The sequence below is a fragment of the Solea senegalensis genome, linkage group LG16, assembly GCF_019176455.1.
Source record: "Solea senegalensis isolate Sse05_10M linkage group LG16, IFAPA_SoseM_1, whole genome shotgun sequence".
NCBI lineage: Eukaryota > Metazoa > Chordata > Actinopteri > Pleuronectiformes > Soleidae > Solea > Solea senegalensis.
In genome coordinates, this window is record NC_058036.1 from 9,028,323 (window position 1) to 9,055,243 (window position 26,921).

Sequence of the window (26,921 nt, forward strand, 5' to 3'; positions counted from 1 at the left end):
TGGCTCTGAAATTAAGACAGTGATATGTATTATTGTTGTGCTCGGAACACTGAGGGAGGGGCATGTTCTCCATTGACTTTAGTGTGGGAGAGTGAGTGGTTTACATACTTAATTGTCAGAAAAGCCTGTTGAACTGTGAGAATATTACGGAAATCCCATTTTCCTTGTGTCTCCTTTGGCAGCCATGTTTCCCCTGAGAGCTAATCCTGACTGTGTCTACAAAAGAAGATTAGGATTAACATATGAAAATGTCTTTGCAATATAAATCAGATATCTGAGGGATTTTAAATGAAATTAAAGACATCATTCAACCCATTTTCTATTTTGTTTTAAAAAATACACCTCACACCTCACAACACAACAACTGAGCTATCACTTACATGTATTCTATTCTCCTACTTTCAGGAAATAAAGAAACATTTTCTATTCAATACAAAATCCAAATAATAGCTACAATAATTCCTAATCCCATTATGATCCTGATGTAGGAAGATTTTGCTGGATTACCTTTTGAATTTGACCTTTTTTTACATGCTCATGTTAATGACTGTAGCAACAGGCTGTGTGTGAGCAGCAGTCATCAACAAATATTACATCACACTGTCAGAGAGGCTGATATTGATGCCACTGGTCGGAGATGATAGTGCTGGCACTGGGGAGATGGGAGGGGGATGGAGGACAGAAAGGGGATCGATGGTCACATCCTGTGAACCCTGCATGTAACACGGCAGAGTATTCCAGCGCCCACACACACACACACACACAGAGGGACGACGGCGTCACAGCAGCAAAGGAATGTGGAGTTTTGGAGCAACACAAGAAGAAAACCTCCAAAAACCTCCATGGGGGTAACGCACAACAACAACATGGTCACTTCTGGCAAACTGATGAAGTGCATGAAGAGACAAAGATGAAAGCTGTACCAGTGACATGTAAGTGCTGCTAAAATGGTTGATTCCATGGTTGTCGTTAAGTGTGTGCAGGAATAACTTTTTTGCACATTTACAGTATTATAATTGTAAAAAGTGTTTTTTTTAATTTTTTTATTTGCTGTTTATTTGCAGAGTTTATCTTGTCTTATGTTATGTCATTTATACTGGAGCATTTTTTTCGACTGGAGGCAAAGCAGAAAAAAAATAGTAGCTGGTCCTGGAAGTGACACGCTGAGCTCCAGAGGGATGTTTAGCTCATGTTTAAATTTCCTGGTTACACATAAATGCCAGACGTAGCCCAGACTAGTGCCAGGTGGGAGAGATCTTAATCACTTTTCTGTTAAAATTACCTAGAAATTCAATGTATTACCCTATGTTCTGTTTAAATGTCTTTGAGAATGCATGGTAATTATTTTCTCTTTTTTTGAAAGTGCACTTTACGGTACATATTGACTGGTAATGTGATAGAAAATAATAAATAAAAGTTGATCATTGTTGTGTCAAATGCCCTAATAGACACATATAGCTGGCAGTATATATACCTGGTATATACTAAATCAATCAGGTACTATCATTACAACAATCACACTGGTGCATTGTTACAGACTCCACATGAATTACCTTAAATATCTTGTTTTTATTGTGATGTGTAAGATGTAATGCTGCAGGTCTGGATTAACGTCTGCTCCAGCTGTTTCCATACTCATGCACCACAGTGTAAGAATCAGATATATTCAGGTTCTGGAATATTAAATGAAGCTTTGTTCACGCCCAGAAACATGCTCAATCCAACATACACGGTCATGCTGCTTGAAAGAACTTGCAGAAAAGATGTTTTTATTGTCCTGTGAACCATTGGAAGCATCACATGGAGTCAAAAATAATTATTTATTATATAATATAATATATTGATATATATATGTATATATATATATATATACATATATTATATATACTGTACTACAGAAGAATGTATGACATATTGCTTCATATGTGTCATATCAACACTAACTAATATAAAGAGACACACCACAAAGCCATAAAACAATCCTTACAGACAAGGCCATTAAAACAAATCTCCACCACTCTTTCCTGCATGCTTTGTCTCCACAGTCTGAGAACATGTGGCAGTGAAGTCGAAAGAACCTGACCATGGGTGACTGGAACCTGCTGGGCAGCATCCTAGAGGAGGTCCACATTCACTCCACCATCGTGGGCAAGATATGGCTCACCATACTCTTCATCTTCCGCATGCTGATCCTGGGAGCCGCCGCCGAGGACGTGTGGGACGATGAGCAGTCCGAGTTTGTCTGCAACACAGACCAGCCGGGCTGCAAAGCCGTCTGCTACGACCGTGCCTTCCCCATCTCCCTCATTCGCTTCTGGGTCCTGCAGGTCATCTTTGTGTCTGCACCTTCGCTGGTCTACATGGGCCACGCCCTCTACTGCATCCGAACTCTGGAGAAAGAACGCCACCGCAGGCGAGCCCAGTTGAGGGAGGAGCTGGACGAAGCTGAACTGGCATTGGATGACCATAAGCGCATGGAGAGGGAGCTGAGGAGGTTAGACGAGCAAAGGAAGGTGAAGAGGGCTCCTCTCAGAGGTTCTCTCCTGAGAACCTACATCATCCATATCCTTACACGCTCTATGCTGGAGGTCTGCTTCATCCTGGGCCAGTATGTCATTTATGGCTTCCAACTGGAGCCGCTCTATAAGTGCGAGAGGCTGCCTTGCCCCAACAGTGTGGACTGTTACATCTCCAGGCCCACAGAGAAGACCATTTTCATGGTGTTCATGATAGCAATTGCCAGTGTGTCTCTTTTTCTTAACATTTTGGAAATATCTCACTTGGGCTTCAGAAAAATCAAGCAGGTTCTGTATGAAGAGAAGTACGCAGAAGACGACAGTTTGATTTCCAAGTCCAAGAAGACGGCATCCATACCACATCTTTGTGTCGTGAGCAACTTATCGCCTCACAACGGGCCTTTGACTCAGACCTTCAAAGTGATTCCAGAGGTGGATATGAAGCCTCCTAATTACAGCAGTGGGCTCAAAGTCAACCAGGATGCACAGAGGCACAACAGCTTGGCTCACATGGGACACAGTCTGACCGGCTATATCTGCCCACAACCCAGGTTGCCGCCCAGGTTTGCCCAGAACTGTATAATGCAAGCCACTCAGGCCCATGAACGTCCAGAGAGCCACACAGCCATGATGGACCACCATTCCCCCTGGACCTTAGCTATGTCCAATGCAGATGGAAGTGCAACACGCAACCCAGAGGACAACACTGAGGGAGAGCACACTCGGTCCAGCCTGATCTCTCACAGCACCTTCAGACCCAGCACTATCAGAGACCATGATGAGGACGAGCGTAGAGAATCAGTCGGGAGTTTGAGTCATGAGGTCCTGATCCCCAGCCACAGAAAGACCAGCTTCATGATCAGACCTCCCTCTGAGAGCTTGTCCTCCATCGGTGACTCCATGAGCCCGTCCTTACATTCCTCAGAGGAGTCCGATGAACTGGGTTCGCTGCAGGGAGACACGGCTATGATGCCGCCTGCTGGAGGCCGCAGAATGTCCATGGCAAGTAAAGAGGAAATATGGTCACATGTGTCTTCATCTGGAAACATATGTCATGTGACCATTCAGCCATAGAGCGAGCAGCTATGGGTTCTTCTACAGTTTCTTTACTTTGGGGCTCAAAAGTGTGGATTTAACCAAAATGTAGTCCACATTTTGGCCACAGATACTTGCTCAGAAACAATGTTAGGAAGCTGAGGTTACACCTGATGGTCTGGGAGGAGCTGGGTTTCATCTTCCATAAGAAAGAAAGCAAGCAGTAGAGCTTGTGTCTGTCCATTCAGGTTCGCAGCATGGCTATATTGAGTATTTTAAATTGTATATCGAAGTACATTGAAGGTTGAGGAGTACATTTACATGAGAGATTATATGAGCATATCATTAAAACAACTAATTAGGGAAGCCCATGGCCAAGTGGGAAGGGAACTTGTCTTGTAACTGGAGGGTTTACGTCCCCACCAGGTCGAAAGGCTGGGGTGCAAGTTATCCGACCCCCATTGCTATGCTCCTAATTCCGGGAGGATTCCTAGTAGAAGACGGGATAAATGCGTAGAGGGATTTTCCTATGGGGATTAATAAAGTACCAAAACTCTAAATTTAAAAACAGTGGAACAACAACTATAATAGAGAGTAGGCCAAATAGAACTGACACTGAAATCTTCAAAGTTTTTTTTCATGAAGGCATTTGAAATCAGTTTTAAATATGATACAAGACACCATTTCTGACTCATACCAGTGCACATTTGAATATATTCAAAAATTCAAGACTCTATGTCAAGTATGTTTTGCACACCATATCTTATTTTATAGATACAGGAAACTCCTGTTATTTAGATTCATTACATGTCAAACACGCCAAAGTGATTCACTACAAGAAAATGCTACAAAATTCACAGGATTGCAAATATATAAATTATATTACAAAACTTTCATCATAGGCCCATAGTCTCAGCCACTAGGGTACAGTGCTAACCTATATACATTTAAAAAACAACAACCTCATAATCCATTAATTGTTCACTCATTATTCTGGACTGTGGGAGGAAACCCACACACACACACACAAACACACACAGGGAGAACATTCAAACTTCATGCAGACCGGGTCATGAACCCAGTTCTTTTTGCTGCACCGGCAACAGCGCTAACCACTATATCAACCATGTGGCCCCCGATTATTGTTATATTAATAAATCAATTAATCTGCAACTACAACTGCTCTTGTAATGGTGATATGTCTTCTTCCTGCTACTAGCCAGGCTGAGACAATGTAGTTTTTATATTATCTATTTAAAAAAATGATATATTATATTGTTAGTTGAAAAGTAAAGGTGTGATGGTATGTCTTAATTAGCATCCAAAATATGTTTTCACTGTTGTTCATTCATATGTGACATCTTGAATGATCATTCCGGTCCGGTGGATGCAATTCTTTGCGTCACTTTGCGCCCATCACGTCTATCAAATGCACTTCTGTGGTGAATGTTCTACAGTAACTAGATTCAATACCAACAAGTAAATATTGGCCCTTTTCCACTATGGTCCCGGGCTCGGCTCGCCTCAGCGCGGCACGGTTTGGTTTGCATCTCCACTACAAAAAAGCACCTACTCACCGTGGGCGGAGTCATCGCTGCACGGCTGCGTGAAACTGTGGTGACTTCGTTTTACACACACACAAACTATGGCGGACCAAAAAAGACAAAATTCAATAAATAAATACACCATTAAATCATTCATTAAATAATGAAATGTGTCATTAAATACATTTAATTAATTAAAGACACATTTCATTATTTAATGTAAAGCAGTTGTTTTCAGTGTAACTGAATCAAATCATTAGAATCGGTTAATTAAAAATGTTCCTCCATGACCGAGTGACTCGTGACTTGTAAAGCAGTTGTTTTCAGTGTAACTGAATCAAATCATTAGAATCTGTTAACACAGCAGCAGGGTTTGTGATGCCGGTGCTGTTGGTAAATGCACCAGACTCCTCTGTTAAATATTGAGATTAAGATAGACATTTCCCCGGTAATTGTTGGAGACTGATTCTTGTGTCAGACGTCTTTTCCTGTGACGGCGCCTCTGACCAATCAGTGGTCGTCAGTCTGGCGACGTCACGCATTGTAGAGCAGGCACTAAAAAAAGTAGGTACTATGCTAGTGGAAATGCAACCCAACCGTGCTGAGGCGAGTCGAGTCGAGCCGAGCTGGTGGAAACGCGCCACATGTGTCACATGTACAGAAACAAGTTCAACAGATTACAGACAACAGCTGATGAAGGGTGGATAAGGATAATGTTAATGTCCGCAGCAATGAGTAAATATATAGTAATGGTTATCGTTGTATTATGAGCTGCGGTGTTGAAGGGAGAATGAGAGAGTGGAGTTGTCTCTTTGGAAATGGGTTTGAAGTGCTTTATACGTGTGGAGGAGAATTTTAAATTCTATTCTAAATTCCACAGGGAGCTCAGCACTGGAATAGCAGTGTTTTATCTGGCAGCCATCTTGGAATCCCAAGTTGGGGTCAGTGAGGTTGCTCCGAGAGTCCAGAGGAGGAGCAGAAGTCTAGTTCTCACATCACTTCATTAACATGATTCTGAATTATCGATTAAAAACCCTAAAAATACCCCATTACTCCAGCTTAAAGGTGTAAAGGGCTTTATTCATCATTGATTGTTGTTTCCAGATGTAAGTATATGCTTCGTGGTCCCAGTCATTGAATCATAGACGTAAGCATTGAAGAACTCGATGATTACTTCAAAAAAAGCAAAAAAATTAACTCCATGAATCTTCATCTCTTCATCTCTTTCTTAGAGTATGTTTCTGGATATCTCCTCTATCATGAAGAAGTGAAGTGGCCAAGCTACCTCCACGTGTTCCACAGCCCAGCTGTTATCACAAACGGGTGGGATGGGGGTGATCAGTCATCCAGCCATCAACATTGATCCATGGGTCCAGTCAGCCATGAAGAGCCAGCCAAAGCCCAGTGTTGGACACTCGTTTTTGAAGCACCTTAAAACGCAACATCAACTTAAAGTTGACTTAAAGAAGTCAAAGAATGTGTGTCTGTTTAGTCAATGACAGCAAGTTCAAGTGAAACACTTTGTATGAAATTCAAATGAAATGAAAACAGCAGAAGTCATTTCACCAGAATCATCCAAAAAAACAAAACATAGACTTCATGACTCATGCTTTGTGTTTTTATTTGGCAACAAAAAAAATCTACTAGACAAATTGTTTTCTTTCTTAAAACTATTTTCATATCAAATAAAGGAAACATGACATGTTGCACAATATTGAGGAAGAAGATCTAAATAAAAAAAGGTCATTTTTAACATTTAAAGATAAGATGCATATAACAGTCATGTGGCAGGTACTCGGAAAAATAAAGAAAATCACATGAAGAAAATGACCCACCAAATACAATGATATAACCACCGTAAAAAGATAGAAACACAGCACAGAAACGTTTTTACATCTTTATCATACAGTCTTTACCCATAAAAAGAGGTATGCTGAATTCTCCAGGTAGATAAGTGTTAAGGTTTTAAAAAAAACATCAAAATGAAATCACAATCTGAGATTCCTTAGTCTGTAAACACATTGGATAGAATGAGTCAATGCAACCCGGTCATTTGATTCCAAATACGAGCCAAAAAAAAAACGTGTTAGCCTAGATTAGCACTGCAATCAGAGACGTCCGAAAATTGGGACCTCAAGCATTTTTCTGAAAAGTAAAAAATGACCCTACGAACTTTCATTTCGGTTTCTGATACGTTTTCTGCTGTTTTTATGCTCCGTTATTTTGGAATGGAAATTCTCTCTAGGGTTTTGAATGTTGAGGGAACCCAGTGGCAGCTTTTTGTCTAGTCAGAGGTTTGTTCACATGGCCTGTGAAGCAGTGTTACTGTAAACTGAGTCTCCTGCTTGTTTTTAATCTGATGGCAATTTCAACTATTTTTTAGAATAGTCCTCCTTTTTTTACAATTACCATCTTAAATCAGAGAATAATCCTATGGATAACTAGTCAAGAAATACTGAGGCAGATGGAGTTGTGCGTACTGTGTGTGAACAATACAATATTCTCCACGATTCAATTCAATACTGACTCTTTACAACAATTTTGACATGTGACTATGGTCCAAATGTTACATCTTTGGTCTAATCCCATTCCATATATTGTGCTTCTCTGTCTCTGACTTGAAAATAAAAAACAAAAAGCGAAGCGACCAATGCCAGCAAATCGTTTTTTCTCCCATCTCTGATATGCAGTGCTCCTTTTAAACAACGTGTTTCATTTGCAGTGACGCATGACGAGAAAGAGCGAGGGAACGTGTCCGTCGGCTGAACTTGTGTCTAAATGAGGCACACAATCATTTCATGGCATTTATACAAAGATACAAAAGAGTCACAAAAAGCTTCTTTTTTCCCCCAAAAAAATCTGTGTAGAATGGATTGAACCCCAATCCATATGCAAGTGTTATAACTAAATTGCCTCTGATTACTTACAACAAACCCGAATTTTATATTTAAACATATTGTTGTCTTCAATGGGGTCATTTGTTGTTGTGTTTCCACCCTCAGTGGTCAACATTAAAGGAATAAACTAGATGTTATGGCACAAATAACAACTATAAATATGCAGAAAATATATAGCACTGCAAAGCATAAAAAGTTGCCTGATTTTTTAAATATTGAATGATTATTTCTTGAATTAATACTGAACACTTGGGGTTTCTACATTTCAAGACTTGTTGTCACAACAGGAAGCTTCATGAATACTTAACATTCTATTTGTGTTCCTTCACTGGACAGTTTGGCCTCTGTAACCTGTAAGGCAAGAATTTGTAGCTGCACTTGTTAGATTCCTATTTTTTTTTATCACTAAAGCCATCAACACTTGTGTGTGTGTGTGTGTGTGTTTGTGTATAAAACTGAGCTTTATCAGCGTGTCTACCTAAATTCATTCTCAGATCTTAATTATGTCTTTACAAAACAAGAAAACATGTAATACACGAGTTTGTAAACACAATCACTCCCCATTAAGTTAAAATAGTATGACTTGAAGTGATAGTTCAGGTTTGTTTTTTTACATGTGGATTTATGAGGAACCGACACATAGCGCGTGTCTTGTGACGACACGACTACAGTGATTGATTGAAATCACTGAAGTCGTGGCTGCCAGGAAGCCGTTCCACAGCCTTTTCTGACTGGAAACTGGAGTCTGTGTCACTTTGTAAACAGCCTGCTCCCCCACACCAAAGCTCATCGGGAAAAGCATTGATTTTACATCACAGCACACAGGAGTCGTTGATCCACTGCTGCCTCCGTCAGTATATTTGGTATTTCAGTGTGTCAAAATATTTGTTCAGATGAATCAAAATGATGGACATTGTCCCCATGAGCTAAAAACACTGATTTTGACTTTGGTGTGGGAAAGTGAGTGGCTCACAGACATTAATAGACACAGACACATAGTACTCATGTGAAAGACGCTAACTGTGTGTCCGTACCTCATAGTGTACAACCCAACCTTAAAAAAAACAAAAACTTGAATTGTCCCTTTAAGTACTTGTGACCTGCAAATCAGGAATTAGCTTTTCATTCAAAAAAAAAAAAAAAGTGTCAACAAAAACATTACAACGATCATCAATAAATCTATTCGAAGAAAAGGGTAATGACCTACATTTTACATCTATGCAATTACCTCTATACCCCCCGCCCCCCACACCCCATCTGGAACACCCCCACTCCCATTGCTCCCAAGACCAGAAAACAAAAAAACAAACAAACAAAAAACAGCTTCACATTAAGAAATGTAAAATCATCTGAGCAGTGTTAAGAGATTGTGTTGAGGTGGTCATTAACTGAGAAGTATGGATTTGTAATATGTTTCTTTTCTTTCTTTTTTTTTTTGCAAAGTTGAATGTAATAACTGCCATTTCAAATTGTAGTTTGACCTTGGCACCCTGACCCCGGGGGAGAGCAGCAGCAGCAGCAGCAGCAGCAGCAGCAGCAGCAGCAGCACTCACCGCTGCCACGTGCCTCACTATCGACTGCTCAGCAGCACATGAATTTGGCTTCTCCCTCAGTCAATAATCCACCAGTGTGTTTGTTTGGAGCTCTGACCGTCACAACACACACTGTGAGGATCAGTCAGTAGGAATAGATCTTTGTGTTTCAAAGAAAATAAGTTTAAAATATACATTTTAAACTGCAGGTGTCTTTACACCAGCATACCGTAACAAACACTTCAAGTCGGGGCATTTGGCGTCTGTGTCACACTAGAACATCGTAGCTACGTACATGATTGCCTCACTACTTTAGAGTAAATAAATACAGTAGGTCAAAAAGAGCACTTATGATTCGATTATTTCCAAAGAATAAACCAGTGTGTTCGAAAGTCAGCAAGTTTCAAAAGGGATCAGGTGCATTTTACATGACTACCGTCCATTTGCCGCAGTTATTTGACCGTATTACTGGAAGTTATTGGTTTCCATTCATTTGTATTCAGATACTGTATGCATATGTTCATGTTTTATTCCATTACAACTGACACTGTTGCACTAACTACTAAATCCAGTAAAAAAAAATATATCGGGGTGCTGGATCAATCAATGTTGTACAAGGAAAGAAAATGTCTGTCCTCTTTAGAGCTCCCATTGAAATTATGACTTATTAATCCTATGAATTGGAGCTCAAAAAGAGCCCAAGTTTATTTAAAGGAGGGATGATTCATCTAAATACCTCTGTAAATGACAGATTCTAGTTTTTGTAACTGAGGGTTTGAGTGTAGATTCATGGACGTGAGCAGCGAAATGATCATAAAATATAAGACAAAGTATATTCTCAACAAATTAAACACAATAAAAGATGCTCTGACTATTTTGTGACTCTTGAATGTTGTTTGTGAAGTAATGTGAGAATTGCGGAAGCCTTGGAAAATGACTGACACTGGTCATGTTTGCAGGCATCACCTCTCGGAGGCCCTGGAGGGCAGTGCTTACATCATGTGACGCTTTATCTGAAGCGCAGATATGAAAAAACGTGAACATGTTTGGAAATGTCCATCTGAGTGCAAGGACAGAAAACAGCGACATTTGTAAAAAATAAAAATAAAAATAAAACATTGCATAATGATTATTCAGTTGAGTTTTTTTTTCGCGAATGACAATACACACCTTTGGTCACATTTTACTTTAAAGTCCTGTGTCACTATGGGGCCATTTGAAATGTTAAAGGGACAATGTGAATGTGTGAATGTCATTAGTAACGACGTTTTCATTAGGTTCTAAACACCTGGCAGTAACGATCATATTTTCATGGCATGGGCCTTGAATTAAGCTGAAGGAATATCATTGAAAATACTTGGCCAAGGAGGCAACATCAACAAAGACATGTCAACAAAGGGGACAATGTCTGTGTAACGGTGCAAAGCTGACAAATATAGCTGTAGTCACAACTTTTGGTGAAAAACCACACTGATCAATATGTCTTTGTTGGTTGTATTCAGTGTTAGTGTAACGCTTAGTTTTAGTTTCACTTCATACTTCATACTTCCTGGTACCTTGATGGCCGTGTGGTATATTTTCAGTATGGATGCAGATTACTTCTGAAAATAACCCAAAACACTTCTGGATATGGATAATTTTATCCATTAGTGTCATTTTTAACTACAAATGTAGTAGGATGGATCTATCCTAAGTGTCCAGCAGAAAAGATTTGATGGGTTTTACTTGAATGTAACAATAGAAAGAGTAAGGAGTTGCTATGTATTGACAGAAAGTAGCTCTGGATTTACTCCCAAAGCACGTTAGTCTACGGGAACCTAAAATCTTTCAGATTTAGGAGTCTAGTCATCGCTCCAAGAGTCCCCCACCTTGCTCCTGGCAGCGTGTGAATGGGGGTGAAAGATGAGTGATAGATGCGCTGTATGAAAGTGTGAGTGAATGGGTGAATGGCAAACGTGTTGTGTAAAGCAGCTTTGAGTGGTCGTCAAAACTAGACAAGCGCTGTACGAATACAAAACCAACCAGTTCACCATATGGGATCCTGATCATTGGTCTGATTGGTTGCAGGTCTATCCAATTTTGATCTACGTCCGTTAGCCACACCCTTTTCCAGACTCAATCTCACATGAGATGGAGAAGCAGTCTAGCATTAGCCAGGCTACAAGTAAGTGCATTCTTTGGCTAAAAAGGCTTCAGACAAAGGTATAATTTAGTACTTTAAGACATATTTCCCCCCGCTTCCAGTGATTATGCTAACAAAGCGTAACCATGTTCCGACTCCACCTCAGTGATGTTTTGGAATGAATTAACGAATGGATATACTCGGACAAATAACAATATTTGCCAAACAGTTGAATTATTATTGTTAGCTAATGTTGAAAGTGAATTCTGATATAGAGGTCAGATATGAAGAGCTTGCCACGGATGTACCAAAGTAATGATGAGGATCACACAGGACTCATAAAGTAAAGTGCACGAATATGTTGACAGGAACATTACTGAACATTCGACGGAATTCCTGAGTTTAAGCTCCCGTGACAAACGAGAGAACTGGGGAAGCTGACGGGATGGAAATATCAAGATGAGAGAGAGGAGCAGAGAAAAAGCTCCCAGTGCTTCTGTTTTTTTATACCAGTCCAAAAAATATCTGTTGAACAGTATTGCTGATAGTGCTTGTATCACCAAAACGAGGAAGGAAAAACAATACTTCAAATATCAAGGTAAAGACAAGACCAAACTTTCACCAGACTCTAAGTACAGTCCTTCTGCTTCTTCTGTTCCTCTGTAGTGCACTTCTCAGTCATTTCCTGACAGAAGGCCACAGTTACAGTGGGGCTACATATTTCCTCAGTGGACTCGGAGTTCTCCCGCCTCAGACCTGACGCCTCCGCACCATGTCGCCTTTGCTCCTGCCCCTGATTGAGACTCATGTCAGACACACACGCAGTCTCATTGTATAGCGGCGCAGGTGACCTGGGCTGGTAGATTATGTCTTCAGAAGAAGGCGACAGTGGTGCGGACGTTAGGTCAATGCTGGCGGGAACAGGAGGCATCTGGCTGCCCTGCACCTCCCTACACACCTGATGGGACAGGAAGGAGAGGTTCTGCCACAGCTCGGACATACAAACCTTCAGCTGGTTGCGCTCGCTCAGCAAATTCTGCTTCTCGTTCACCTGGGTTCACAAGAAATACCGTCATTAGCTCAACACAGTACAGAATGATCTCACTGTCAGGTGCAAAGAGTGCACAATGAAAATTGGATTGAACAACACCGTTTATACAAGAGTTAATGGGCTAACCATGATGTAATGGTCAAATCTGACCAAATGTGGTTTATTTTTCTACATAGTAACCCCTGCACACCACATACTTCTTGGATGCAATTGGTATAGATGCATTCATCCTGATAGTCAATAAGGTTCTCAGCAGACTGCAAGTGGTGCATTCAACACACATTCAAAATAACCAGCTGTATCTGCTTTAAAAAGTAATCCTGCAACATGACCGGCCTGGTGCGCTCTTGATCAGGGGTCAAAAGCTGTGGCACCCAAGTGGCAACCTTTGACATGCCAAGTTCATTGTGCAGAATATGTTCTACTTCTTCAACTGGCTATCTGACTTACAATCAAACGTCTGCCATCCGTCACCATGCGGTGAACACCATCAATGTTTACTTGGGTGGTGGCTGTGGCAGGACGTCTGGAACCTTGGTTCATCTTCATGCTATTGCACAGGTGATAAAGCTGGAGCATCATCTCCTAATGTAGCAACCATGTCGGCATGAATGTCCCCTGTTTCTGCAGATGTTTGGTAACACCACAGTGCCAAATGTTGTCAATGTTCACCAAACGTCTCTCAACGAGCCGTCAACTGTGGGTTTCGTAAAGTTGAATTTAATGCATGCAAAGTTTCACTGCTCATTGTGTGTGTTGGTGTGCGAGTGTGCGAGTGTGTTTATGTTTTATGTTCGCACCAGTTTGCGGATCTCGCCCTCCAAGTTCTGGATGCAGTCGAGTTTCCTCTTGCGGCAGCGCTGGGCGGCGATGCGGTTTTTGCTGCGGCGGCGGATGTCGTGAATGAACTCCAGCTGCTCTGTGTTCAGCTTGTGCATCTTGATGAGGATCTGGAAGTCATTGCGTGGCAGGTTGGTGATGTGGTCCACTGGGAAAGGCAGCTTCACCTGAAAAGAGCCCAGGAGGTTTTATTAGCTTACATGTTACAGCCTTTTGTTGTTGATCAAAAATGTTCTACAGCAAATGTTCCCAAATGACTGCCCAGTGGTCTATGTTGAACCGAGTTGGAGCAAATATTGCTATGCTATGCTACTGTTTTGTTTCAACAGTATTTTTAAAATAGCCATGGTATTAGTTTCATTTAGGGATAGTTATGACGTGTTTCCACCGGCTCTACTTGAAACCTCACCTTGCCTCGGCACGCCACGGTTAAGTTGTGTTTCCACTAGCATAGTACCTGGTACCAGGTACTTTTTTAGTCCCTGTCGAGGTTCCAAGCGTTCCGAGTAGGTACTATACGTCAGACTGCTGGCCACTGATTGGTCAGAGTGCCGTCACAGGAATGGACGTCTGAGACGCCGAACAGCAGTTAAAACTACTTAACGATCCTAAAAATGTGGGTTAATCTCCAACAATTACCAGGGAAATGTCTAAAATCTCAATATTTAACAGAGGAGTATTTAGCGACAGCACTGCTGATCACAACCGGCGAGCAGCTTCACAAACCCTGCAGCTGTATTTCAGTCCAGTGACTGTGTCAGACAGAGTCTGTGCTCCAGTCATGGAGGAAGTACTGAACAAATATCTTTATGAAAAAGGGTCATTAGATGCCACTTTTTGTCTCCAATAATGATATCAATAATATCAGAACCTTAAGTATCTACTGATACTGTTATCTCACACATCCCTCTTCAGAGTAGAATATGTATAACACAGATTATGTCTTTGAAATAGATTCAAGATTCAAGATATTTATTGTCATATGTTCAGTTAAGACAGACTGTCACACTGCACAATGAACTTCTGAATTTGGACGTCCCCCTGATCACAAAAAACTATATTTATATAAAGTAAACACAGTATAGAATAACATTTAAGTTAAATGTACAGATTAAAAATATAAACCTATGTTTGAATATAAACTTAAACTAAACATTTGACTAAAGTATAAAAAACAGCAATATAATCTTAAAACAGATCTATAGTTTTAAAGCACAAGTCAGACAATATTGCACGATTATTTCAGGTTTTAACAGCAGCAGTGTGTGTGATGTTATAGGGTAGAAATAGCTTGAAATGGATAGCACAAGTGCTTCATAGTTTCATAGTAATAACAACCAATTACAACAATTAGAGGTGTACATATATATATATATATGAGTGTATATATATATATATGTATGTATATATATATATATATGTATATACATGGAGAATTATGCTTGTTTCCAGACTGGCAGCTGGAGAGAAGTGTGGCATAAATTCCATTAGGTGTCAGCATTGAGCTGCTCTTTTAGTCGAGCAGTATTGACACAAAGGAACGCAGCATGAGCCCTTTGTTTTTCAGTTAGTAGGTCATTTTTTTTTCCTCAGTGGTACACATGAAATGTATTACTTGCATGGGTTTCTTTATACTTTAATATGTCTATTGATATGTGTACATATGAGTGTTGTGCTAGTTTAAAAGACTGTTATTTATATTTTCTGTTTACTTATCATCTGTGTGATATAATACAAGGTTTGTTCAAAGGTTTCTCTATTTCGGGTTATTCATGTGTAAGTATGTGAGAACATGTGTGTATAAAGAATATTACTTGGTTCGTATTTCTAGTACCAATATTCCACAGTTACCTCTCAGCATAATGTAAACCAAGAAATCTGAGGGAGGGAACAACACTTGTTAGGAGTGAAAACAGTTAGGATTTTATTAATAGTGATAGTGATACTGATACTGATACCAGTACTGCTTATTGATACTATTTTTGATTTTGTCCTGAAGACACCACTCTGTCAAGTTATGGTGATGAAGAGCTATGAGGGGAAAAGAGTGTATCATTCTCCCCTCACCACCAGAGGGCAGGCTCTTCTGTTTAAACCAATGGACTCCACAGGAGTGACAGCCTGTGACAGACCGGTGACATGAGCAGTTTTTCCCCTGAGTCATGTTCACTTGTTTGGACTGACCTGTTTGGACAGCTTTAGTGGTAGAGTTTACTTTTACTGCTTTTCAATTATTTTCTTTTTAATAAGGAAAATAAGCAGGGAGTATTCACTTAATCACATTCATTGGTGGAATGGGGGGATGCATCAAAATTCACCTACCAAATGATTTGCAATGTTGTGCTGTTCAGTGGCATCACTGTTGATGTGCAAAGGCCCAAAGCATCGGGCAACTAGTGTTATTATTTGTAGGACCATGGTTTGAACTCTGTCAATCTCTCCATTATTTTACTTTTTTACTACATTATTACTTAATGCAATTCCTGCTGTTGCCACCCATACGTGGCGGCACTGCACTCATATAGGCTGCGCTGCCAGTGGAACCATTTGCCTGTTGTGGTTGTAAGACAGCATGGAAATGAAAGAAAAGTGAAGTGATATGTAAGAGACATGTTTTTTTGTAGGACTGCCACACATTTCCATGTGTGCATGCATGTGACCTGTTTGATAGAGGTGCCACCTAAAAATAGGGGCTCCCCCAAATATTACGGTGTAATTTCAACACTGTGTAGGACCTAACATTCAGGGCTAGGATTTCCATTGTGCCCTGCATGTTTTTAACACACCTGATTCAAATGGTCGTCATCAAGATCTATGCAGGGCAGGGGTCCCCAAGGACCAGGATTGAGAAACTCTCGTCTAGGCTGTCGAATTAAATTGTCAAGACAATGCAGTGTCCTAAGAAGAATAGCTGTGCAAACCTGTGTGGGTGTGTTGCAGTCCGTCCTTTACTCTACAGACATATATTTATAGCTCAATGACTCTCAGCAGTCACATAATAAGGTTGAAATGACAAAGTGAGTCTTGGATGGTCATAAATCCCCCAACCCGTCGTCTGTCTCTCGGGTGTTCTGGTTTCCATTTTTAACATTGTGTGTGTCCACCAATTCTATCATTTTTGCTGGTTTTAAAACAGAGACAGGTTGTTGGAAGTGTCGTTGAACGAGGTGCGAACACATAGTCAGTGCTGATTTTAGGGTAACGCCCCCAATATGAGGAACTCGCTTGAGACATAAATTTTATTTAATAATATTTAATTTTTATCTATTTAAAAGTGATGGTACCCTTGAGCAAACATTCTTGGATGGGTGGGCAAAATCCTCCTAAATGTAAGTGTACAGTCTTAAAATTGTCATTGTTTTATCTTGCCGTTAGACAATCTAACCAAAATTCAAAGAGAAAATCAGTGATTTTAAATCACAGCATACAGGATTTATGCATACACTGCTGTCGCCATCAGTAAGTTATGTATTATTTTGTGACTTTTGTGTTTGAAATCTTGTATAGATTTATGAAACTCATACAAACTTGACAAATAAAGGCAGCAGTAGAACAGCTCTAGTGTGTATCCATCCAACCATCTTCTGGACTTTGGTGGTTTACAAATGTCTTTTGGTTTTTTTTTGTCATAAAAGGCCATGTTACTCAGACAGAGTGGCATCTTCACAGTCTCAGTCCAGATTTGTCAGTCTACCATGAATAGCACAATATACACAGCTTAACTGGCAGCCCATAGCCAAGCGGGATGAGGTTTATGAGTGAAGGGTTACTGGTTCAAGTCCCCACCAGGTTACAAATAAAATGTATTATTATTAGTATTATCATTACTTATAATAATACAGCTTACAATCACAGATCACAGACTTGTTAGACATTAGAGGGCAGGGTTCGTTAAGTAGTGTCATTTTTAAATTTGTTTTAAATTGTATGCCTTTTGAAGTTTTGTGCTTTTGTCCATTTTGGCTTCATTATCTTTCAAATCTCTGCCAAATATTACACTGTATATGATAAGTTTTAGTATTCATAATTGTCCATTAAAGCTGCAGTCGTGAGAAATGTGATACATCCATTTATCCATTTAGTACGGTAATCAAAGGATGCTGAAAACTGAAAAGGTTCATGATAGGAAATAAATTCCAGTTTCCCTGTGCTGCAATGAGCTAATGGAATTACTTCCCAGCTGGAATCCAAAATATTCTAAAATTACAACCCCAAAATAATAACCATTTATATTTGAAAAAAAACCAAAAAAAAAAACCTGCAAAATAAAAGTTGAGTGGAGAATAGGATCTCAAGAGGCCGATCTAATAATGGGAGTAGGCTGATCTGAGGTCAGGAGCAGCAGATGGTGGAGAACACAGAAAGGACAACTTCCACCTGCAGGCCACCATGGGTATGTGTGTGTATGTGTGTGTGTGTGTCCAAATATGGGTGAAACAATTAGGTCAGGGCAAAAGAAGTGGGACAGATCAAAATGATATATGATGTGTGTATATACACACACACACACACACACACACACACACGCACACACGCACAGAGTGTACATACTATATTAGAATAAAATACTACAGTATTACAGTAGGGACCATAAGCCAGCACAGTTCACAGGTAGCATTGTTGCTAGCCACTGTCCGCTGCATGCAGTTAGGTGATTAGGTTAATTGCACAACCTAAATTAACAGTAGGTGTGAGTGTGAAAGTGAACGGTTGTTCATGGCTGGATGTGAATGTTGCTGATGTTTGTGACGGACTGGCGACCTGTCCAAGTTGAGATGGTTGTAGACAATTTGTGCTTCTGCATGGGAGGTGTTTGAGCACAATATCAGTATCTGTAACCCAGATAACACCCTGACAACAGACACATCTGTGCAGTCTTTCATCTGTGCTTTAAGAAATCTTCCTCTACAAACATCTTGTGTATCCATCCATTTTCTACCGCTTCACAGGAGGGCTAGGGTCACTGTGCCAATCTCAGCTGACATAGAGCGATAAGGGGAGTACACCCTGGACAGTTCACCAGTCAAATGTAGGGACACATAGAGACATTCACACCGATGGTCAATTTAGAGTCAACAATTTACCCATTCCCTATATTGCATGTTTTTGGACTGAGGGAGGAACCCAGAGAACCCATAGAAAACCCACACAGTGGGTGAGAACATGCAAACTCCATGCAGAAAGGCCCTTGTTCCAACTGGGGCTCAAACCCGGGTCCTCTTGCTGCAAAGGCAAGAGTGCTAACCACTACACCAACCGAGCGGTCCTGTTGTCTGTTGTGTTGCATTCAATGTTGTCATTTGTTCAGGCACAGCCCACACCCCATCTACCACGTGTTTTGAGTCAAAACGCAAACCATTCCAAACCGTGCCATACTGTACAAAACTGAACCATGATGGAAAAACACAGCATTTGTGCTTCACCTACAAAAGGACGGAGTAGCGAGAGACTTCATGTTCTTTGGTGTAAAGATCCTACAACAATCAATCAATAAAGCCGACTTCAAGGGAAATAAATTATCTTATTATAACGAGATCGGCTCAATTTTTTAGTCTCGCATGTGGCAGTTCTATGCTTCTGTACATGGCAGGAATATTTAACATAGTAGAATCAGTATGTAATTTAGTATTGTGGTCTTAGCCTTGGTGAACAAAAAAAACAGATGTTCTACATATTACAACATAGACATATATTGTTAGTAGTGCAGCAAGGTAGAGGACCTGGTATATGTGACCCAGATAAAAAAGCTGAGTCTAAAATGTTTCTCATCCTCACTGACTCATCCACAGGACAGAGGCTACAACTCGAATCTCAAATACTCAAATTTAATAAAGGAAATATCCATATCCTGTGTGTGAGTGAGAAAGAGGAGATAGAGAGTTGTTGTGCTTAGGGATTACCATGGCAACCATACAGCTCTTTTAATTCAAAGGACCAAAGTGTTTGCAACATTTCTCCAGAGAGAAAAATGATCTAAGAATAGTACAAATTGTAACTTACGCCTACATTGCACCCACTGATAAAGGATACAGCTACAGCAATGTGTGCTTTTAGATTTTACATTCAAAGAGGCCCACTTATTGCTAAGGTGAACTTAAATGCTGCCACTTAAAAGCACAAAAGACAAGAAAAAAAGTGAATGTATGCATGGGAAACTTAATTCTATAAATTGTATAAAAAAAAATGGAACGGTACGTGTTAATAGTAAATTCTGATCCTTCGTCACTGTAGTCATTCTGGAAGATTAAATACATTCTATTAACTCTATGAGCTAAATCATCAAATGGTTAATCATAGCAATGATAACTAAACTGGTATGGGGTGGAACAGACTCTTACGAAGGGAATTAATCAAGGTGCATTAACTGAAAGCTACACAGCAGGTTTAAATGGGGAATTGATGTCTTTGTCCTAAAAATGTGAACGTATGAGCAAATGAAGTAGAGAAGAATAGAAAGAAGAACAGACTCCTGCTGTGAGGCTGCAGTACCACTTAGAAAGAAAGGAGACAGAAAGCACGACTGTGGCTGAACCAGCTTAGTGTATTTGTATAGTATGATGGTAATGTGTGATTAAAATGGTGAAAATGTTGTGGTTTCCTACTGGAGCGTTTACTTTACAGTATATTCTGGACATACAGTGATGTTCGCAGACTCTGGTCCCCAGTTGAGTGAGTAGACCAGAATGTGTGTGAGGCAGTGCATTAGGAGGAGAGGACAGAACTCCAGCAGACTCAGAGAATGTTGCTGACGTTTACATGATTTGAACACTTTTTTAAACATTCAAATTTGGCGGTTAGTGACACATTTTCATGTGGAGTGACACAGTCACAAGAGATATTTTTAGAACTTAACAGCGACTTAAAATCTGTTACCGTGAAGGTTCAAATACCTGTTTGGAAAAATCCCAATTAGATATTTTTCTACTACTGGTCAAGAAAGTATAATGCAAGACAATACTGACCTCAGGCCCAGAGATTCTTGAGATGCCACTTTCACTGTCTCCCTCTGAGAAAGAGCCCGATTCATCACTGGAGTTGCCACCGCTGGCACCAAATCCCTGCTCACTTTTGATCGTGGTACAACCCTGAGAGAAGACCATCTCCCCGCTGTGGAGGGCCCTCTGATCTACCACCCCTGCCAGGCAGTGAGACAGTCCAGCGATGGATCCTGAGATGGGGGATGAGGAGAAGTCAAATTGGGGCAGGCTGGAGGAGGAACTACTACTGCCTGCATCCTCTGGGTACGAGCATGAGGACCGTGAGCTAGACGTCTGCATTTGGGGCTCAAAGGGAGGAGGAGAGTGGGCTGATGTCTTAATGGGAACAGGGCAGCTGGTGTTGAGGCATGGCCGACCAGAGGAGAGAGGCTCTACCTGCATTAAGGTTGAGACTTTGTCTCTGAATTTATCGTCCATGTAAGAATGTGCAAGTTGCTCTCCAGCAGCTGAAGAGAAAATGACACTGCGTCTGTCTAACTCCCTCTCATGTTTAGAGCAGGAGGCTTTAGACACTGCTCCATCCATGTTCTCACCAGTACCAGTCAGAGCAGCAGGCAGCACATCTGCTATTCCAGTTTTGAAGTCCTCATGACCTAGAGATTCCATCTTATCCCTCTTGACCAGTTCCCTATAGTGGTTGAGGGACAGTCTGTTGGTCAGTAGCTGCTGGATGGTAGTAGTGGGCACGCTGCTCAGATCCAGGCCACCTCTCTGGAGGTAGGAGCGCAGACAGGAAGAGGGTGAGCTTTGGCTTGGCGAGTGCTCAGCTGCTACTGGAACCCCTTCCACCTCTAGCTCCATCTCCAGAACCTCTTCAGAACACAGCTCGGTGTTGCAACCGTTGCTTTCATCTCCTTCCTCGAACGCAAAGGGTTCCTCTTTGATTCTAGAAGGCGTAAGTAGAGTTTGTTGAGCATCACTTCTGTCTATGAGCTGTGAGCTGACTGAGGTATGAGTGGGCAAAAGGACATCGTCACTACCAGGGTGGATTTCTCCATTGATCTTGTCACAGATCTGGTAGGGATATTTTCTGTATTTGGGACTTTGTGGAAGATCACTGGAGAGTGGCATAGGGAGTGCTACATGATGTTTGGTGTCTGCAGAATCATCCAAGGATACTGGCTCGGAAATCACTGTGTCCTTGGCCACGGCGTCGTCATCATATTTCACCTTGCCATTACTGGCACGTTGGCTGTCGTTCTGTAGCTGTTCTTGAAGGAAACGGAAGCACGAATCCTCCAAATTGTAAACCCCCAGGAAGTCGGCACACAGGATGACCTCGTGGATGTTCTCACAACTTAAAACCAGCTTGGCTGTGTAGGCAAACTGGAGAAGTGGAGCAAAACCCTTCACTGTCACCTGTAGAGAAGAACAGAGGACAGGTTTTAGTTATAACGAAGAGAAAAAACTGTTTCATTGTCAGTGTCTTAACATGATAGTTCAGACACACTGCTGACTCTAGCTTACGTCTATGGAATATGTGCAATACGTGTTCCACTTTATCTTGCCATGAGATAGCACTTACAGCACTTTCCTGGAAAACTGGTTTGTAATCCATTTACTCTTTTGCACCAGAGTCCATAGAGAAAATCAACATTTGCAACACAAGATTCCAAACATCGAAGTCACTAAATAACACTTTCAACTGACTGATGGAGGCAGAAGTGGATCACAAATTTTCTCAATGGAGACACACAAACTTCAAACTTCAAACTTTCCCCTTAGAAAAGTCCGTCTAACAATGAGATAAAGTGGTGAACATATTCTAAAGATACCATAGACCTAAGCAAGTATAGATATTGTAAGGTTGAATTTGTGAATTTCTTTATACTTTTCAGTGTCTGAAACCCAAAATAAGGAGAGGTTGGACATGTTTGATTCCATTAAACTGTGCTCATGAGAAGGGAATTAAAACATCTGAGATCTCATTAATTCAAACAAACAGAGCGCAGATGTATTTTTTTTATGAAAACAGAAAAAAATCTTGTTAATCTTGTTTGTTTTTTTCAGATGAATGTAATATGCTTCAATACATTTGAGGTGTTTTCATCATTTACAGCTTTTTGATAGGATGTTTTTGCTTGTTCATGCTTTTCACTCACCCTTCTACCGTCATTGTATTTGCTACTAGTCTTATTGTTTGTATAGATACAGCATGTGGGTTTCATATTAGTATGGGTTAATGTACAGTATGTAGATTTACACTAAAGTGTTAATGTAGCTACATGAAAATGTGTGAATGTGAGTGTGGGTGTGTATATTAGTGTGGATTATAATTTCAGCTAGCATCAGCAGCTGCTGTCTTCAGTGACATAAAAAGAAGACGCTCCACTCAATATGCAAAGCAGCAACATTGGTGAATTTATCATTGTTCCGAGCAAAGTCCCTTTTGGGACCAGAACAAATATCAGACAGTAGAATAACTAAGCAGCTCTATTTCACAAACCCGTGAGTATCTGTTCAGAATATCAAGAAGAGCAGCATTTGAGCACATAAAAAAATTGATCGAAAGCAAAGGCACCACCACTGATCTAGTTAATAAAGTCTATAAAATATAGATTATTAGCACACTTGCTAAGTTGTTGAACGCTAAAAATGTATATTAAAAACCTTCACATGGAGAAGAGGAGACAGAAGGGGTGAGGAGAGAGGAAACAAGGAAGGAAAGAACAAAGAAAAAATAATCCACAATGAGTCAAACCTATTTTATTCTATTATATATATGTATATATATATATATATATATATATATATATATATATATATATATATATATATATATAATATATACTATGTATATTATGTTATATTATGTGGATATAAGTGTTTTATCCACAAAAAAGTACAAAAACATTATCACATATGATTAATTAAGAAACTATCTATTGTTAACATTTAATTAACATAGTTTTAAGAAAAAAAAGTATGTTGTGCAAACATTTGGGCAATTTAAAAAATAAATAAAACAAAGTAAAACTGAGTAATGAAAATCCATCCAACCATTTCATACCACTTTATCCTCCACGTGAGGGTCACAGGGGGCGCTGTGCCAATCTCAGCTGACATAGAGCGATAGGCGGGGTACACCCTGGACAGTTCGGTCAATTTAGAGTGTCCAATTTACCTCAGTCCCATATTGACTGTGGGGGGAAGCTGGAGAAGCTCCACACACACACACACACACACGGGAAGAACATGCAAACTCCACGCAGAAAGGCCCTTGTTCTGACCGGAAAAATTCCAGATTCCACATTTGTTGGGCTCTGAGCTAATCTAAGTTTCAGTAATGTATGAGAGGGGAGTGAGTGCACAGCAGAGAGGATGTGGAAAACTGAAGCCATGCTTGCAGTCATTAAGGAATAGAATTTGATTTGTAAAGTGGTGCAGACCAGTGTGCTTCACTGGTGTAAAAGGTAGAGTCACATTAATCATGATGACAGATCTGGGGCATTATGAGGTAATGCCAGCCACTTGGCTCAGAAGCAGTTCACTGATTAACCCCAGTGGTAAAGAGAAGAGGCAACAACTATCAGGGGAGAGGCATGAATATTAGTCCCCAAAAAAAATGTTCATAAACAGATCAATTTGTGTCAACCGCTGCTGCTGTTTTCGACTGCTCTGTTTTCACCTCAAGGAAGGTCATGTTAGCTCAGTGGCTTTGGCATCCCCCCTCTCCTGCTTTATAGCCTTATTATGCTGCTCACTCACACTGGTACAGCCCCAAAAATCAAAGCAGGTAAAGAAAATAGAAATTAAATTTAAAATAAAATAGACAGTGAAGACTATGGGTCTCAAACTCAAATCACTTGGGGGCCACTGAGTGTCCAGTTTAGTCAGCAGAGGGCCAGTAAAGTGAAAAAAAAAACAAAAAAATAATATGTATATAGATATTTTATAGAATTTTAAAATATAGAATATAGAAGTTGATTGTAGGGCAGGGATATGAAGCACTATACAAACTTTTTGTCTACGGAGAAACAAGGAAACGCGCTGTGGCTGAAAGCTACTGAAGGGTCGCTATGATCATTTGACTCTGTGGAAAATAAACCTACAGAATATTGTCCATTACCAGCAGCCGCAGACAAAACCACAACTAATTAGGATTCATTGTTGTCAGCGTGTGAGGTGTCACACTTGGTGTCCCAAGTAACAGATGGTATTACAGTGTATTGCCTATTCTTATTAACTCATCATTTTATTTTATTTATTCATTCAACCGTCAACACAGAGAGACATCACAAATTAATAAAACTCTCACTCTGTGATATTACATTGATGTAAAGTTACATAAATGTACTACAACTTAAAGTTAAGTTAAGTTAAGTTAAGTTAAGTTAAGTTAAGTTAAGTTAAGTTAAGCTAAGCTAAGTTAAGTTAAGTTAGCGTTATTGTCATTCTGCTCTGAAAAAAAATGTCGTTCCATGCAGACCCCGGGTGCAATACACATAGCAACTAGTGCAAACTAATTTTTCTCCCACAACATTGCCAAGAAAGCAAACTAACTCTCATTTGTGAAGGAATTAAAACAGATGACAATTCATTTAGTAACTGATTATTAATCAATGAGTGGATTCATCATCACAGCCCTAGTAACATGTATATTTTACAACCCCAGGCAACTCCCTGCAGAAACATTTTCTCTGTGTTCTTGTTTTGGTTCTTTACCTTGTCTGGCAGGTCAATGATGGGCTCTGCCTCGCCTGGCGATGTGCCGTGCCCTACAAAGGCTTGCAGGAAGTAGCGGCTACTGGCAGCAAGGACAGCTCTGTGTGCGCGCACCTCCCTGCCCTCCACAAGCACGGTCACATCGCAGAGGATGCCCTGCTGCCGCTGCTCCTCCAGGCTTAACAGCACGTTGGCACAGTGGACCTTCGATTCGTACACGTACATGGGCGACGTCGCCTCACCGTCCTGGTCCTCACCTGCTGACATCACTTCCTCTAGGCCTCTGCACAGAAAATAAGACAGAAAGAAACAATGTCAGGTGGCTGTGTGCATCTCATGTTTGAAATGTCACATTACACAATATTCCAATTTCCAACTGTCTCTGGTATCACATGTTGTAATTGTATGTTTCTACAAAGCATAGTAAAGTATTTGTGATTTGTGTTAGTGCTAGAAAATAAATATCATGGTTCCCTCACAGGGTAAACATCCTATCCATAAAACACAAACCAGAGTGACCTCAATTTACTACAGAATCCATAAAAAGATACCAAAAATACACTGAACTGGTCTCGAACTGTGGTCTGCTTCAAATATTTGAAAATAATGTCACTTTGTAAATGTGGTTAGGAGTTCACATTAACGTTCAATGTCTGTTGAGATTGGACAAATGCAGCATTTCCCAGTGAGTGAATTAGATGAGATTACTTAAAGCTTTAATTACCACTAACAAGTTAAAACAATGGTTTGCATGAAATCCCTGTTTCTGCTCCTGGTTTGTGTGTTTACTGCGATGTGTTAAATACAGAAGTACAATTCACTGTCACAGATTGGTGTGTGCGTAAATATAAGAAATTATACAGTACACATTCTAAAAGTCAGCTTCATAAAGCAAAGGAAGACTCATTTTAAGTAAACATTTCTTCAATTTTGACAGTATTCTAGTATTCTAGCCAAGCAAAAGGTTCTTACACCATTGGGATATCATGTTTACTGGAAGCAAGAATATCATATATATATATAATATATATAATAAATAACCAATTTAATTATATTTGTCTTGGTTCTCCTAGGGCTGTTTTTGCAGTGTAAATATTACAGATGAAAATAAGTAGTGTATACACTGCAAAAACAGCCCTAGGAGAACCAAGACAAATCTTCTGAAATTGATAATAACATTGTTGTTTAAAATGAAGCTGTAAATACAAATATATATAATACATATACTATATATAATATCTTAAAATTAGTTAATTTCCCTCGTGCAAAACTTGCTTGCCAAGATTATGTTACTTATTAGGCAATGGCAATACCAACAATAATAATAATAACAATTATTATAATAATAAAAATAATAATAATAATGATCTTCCCTGAAACAAAGCTTAATTTTTCTTTCTTGAAAATGAGTTTCTGCAGTGTAGATGATCAATAGTAGATATAACGTAGGCCTCCACACTGACTTCAATCAGCTTCACCCAGAGGATTTTCATTGTGCTTCATTTCAAGGCCGCAGTACATAAAGCCCCAACACAGACAGCTGAGCATGCAGTCTGTCTGTCTCATCAGCCATGAACTGTGTGTGTGTGTGTGTGTGTGTGTCAGCAGGTGGAGATGGGGCTGCTTTCTGCTGAGTCATGCCTTTCAAATTGGCAGCGCCCCAAACTGGGGGCTTGTGTTGTGGCTTTTCTCCCCGTCGCCCACAGGCCAATCATCATCTC

At 40.2% G+C, this 26,921-nt stretch overlaps 2 protein-coding genes across 2 annotated transcripts in view; one reads left to right on the top strand and one right to left on the bottom strand.

Moving 5' to 3' along the window:
- Positions 1-777: 777 nt before the first annotated feature.
- On the top strand, positions 778-6,557 carry LOC122782989 (gap junction alpha-10 protein-like). The gene is made up of 3 exons (XM_044047618.1): positions 778-932; positions 2,046-3,518; positions 6,328-6,557. Exons 2-3 carry the CDS (start codon positions 2,085-2,087, stop codon positions 6,364-6,366), a joined length of 1,473 nt encoding a protein of 490 aa, XP_043903553.1. The 5' UTR covers positions 778-932; positions 2,046-2,084; the 3' UTR covers positions 6,367-6,557.
- A 4,899-nt stretch (positions 6,558-11,456) lies between these two features.
- The window catches only part of LOC122782988 (transcription regulator protein BACH2-like), a 30,108-nt gene continuing 14,643 nt past the window's right edge, over positions 11,457-26,921 (bottom strand). Inside the window, exons 2-5 of the mRNA XM_044047617.1 lie at positions 25,201-25,483; positions 20,500-21,894; positions 13,498-13,704; positions 11,457-12,697 (exon numbers count right to left, since the gene is read on the bottom strand). Coding sequence (XP_043903552.1) covers positions 12,275-12,697; positions 13,498-13,704; positions 20,500-21,894; positions 25,201-25,467 — 2,292 coding nt within the window. The 5' untranslated portion in view covers positions 25,468-25,483 and the 3' untranslated portion in view covers positions 11,457-12,274. The remainder of the gene's footprint in view (positions 12,698-13,497; positions 13,705-20,499; positions 21,895-25,200; positions 25,484-26,921) is intronic.

Excerpts from the sequence above, each read along its gene's own strand:
- LOC122782989 (XM_044047618.1), top strand. The coding sequence starts at position 2,085 with ATGGGTGACTGGAACCTGCTGGGCAGCATCCTAGAGGAGGTCCACATT. Across the intron at positions 3,519-6,327 it reads GAGGCCGCAGAATGTCCATG|AGTATGTTTCTGGATATCTC; the intron begins GCAAGTAAAGAG and ends TCTCTTTCTTAG.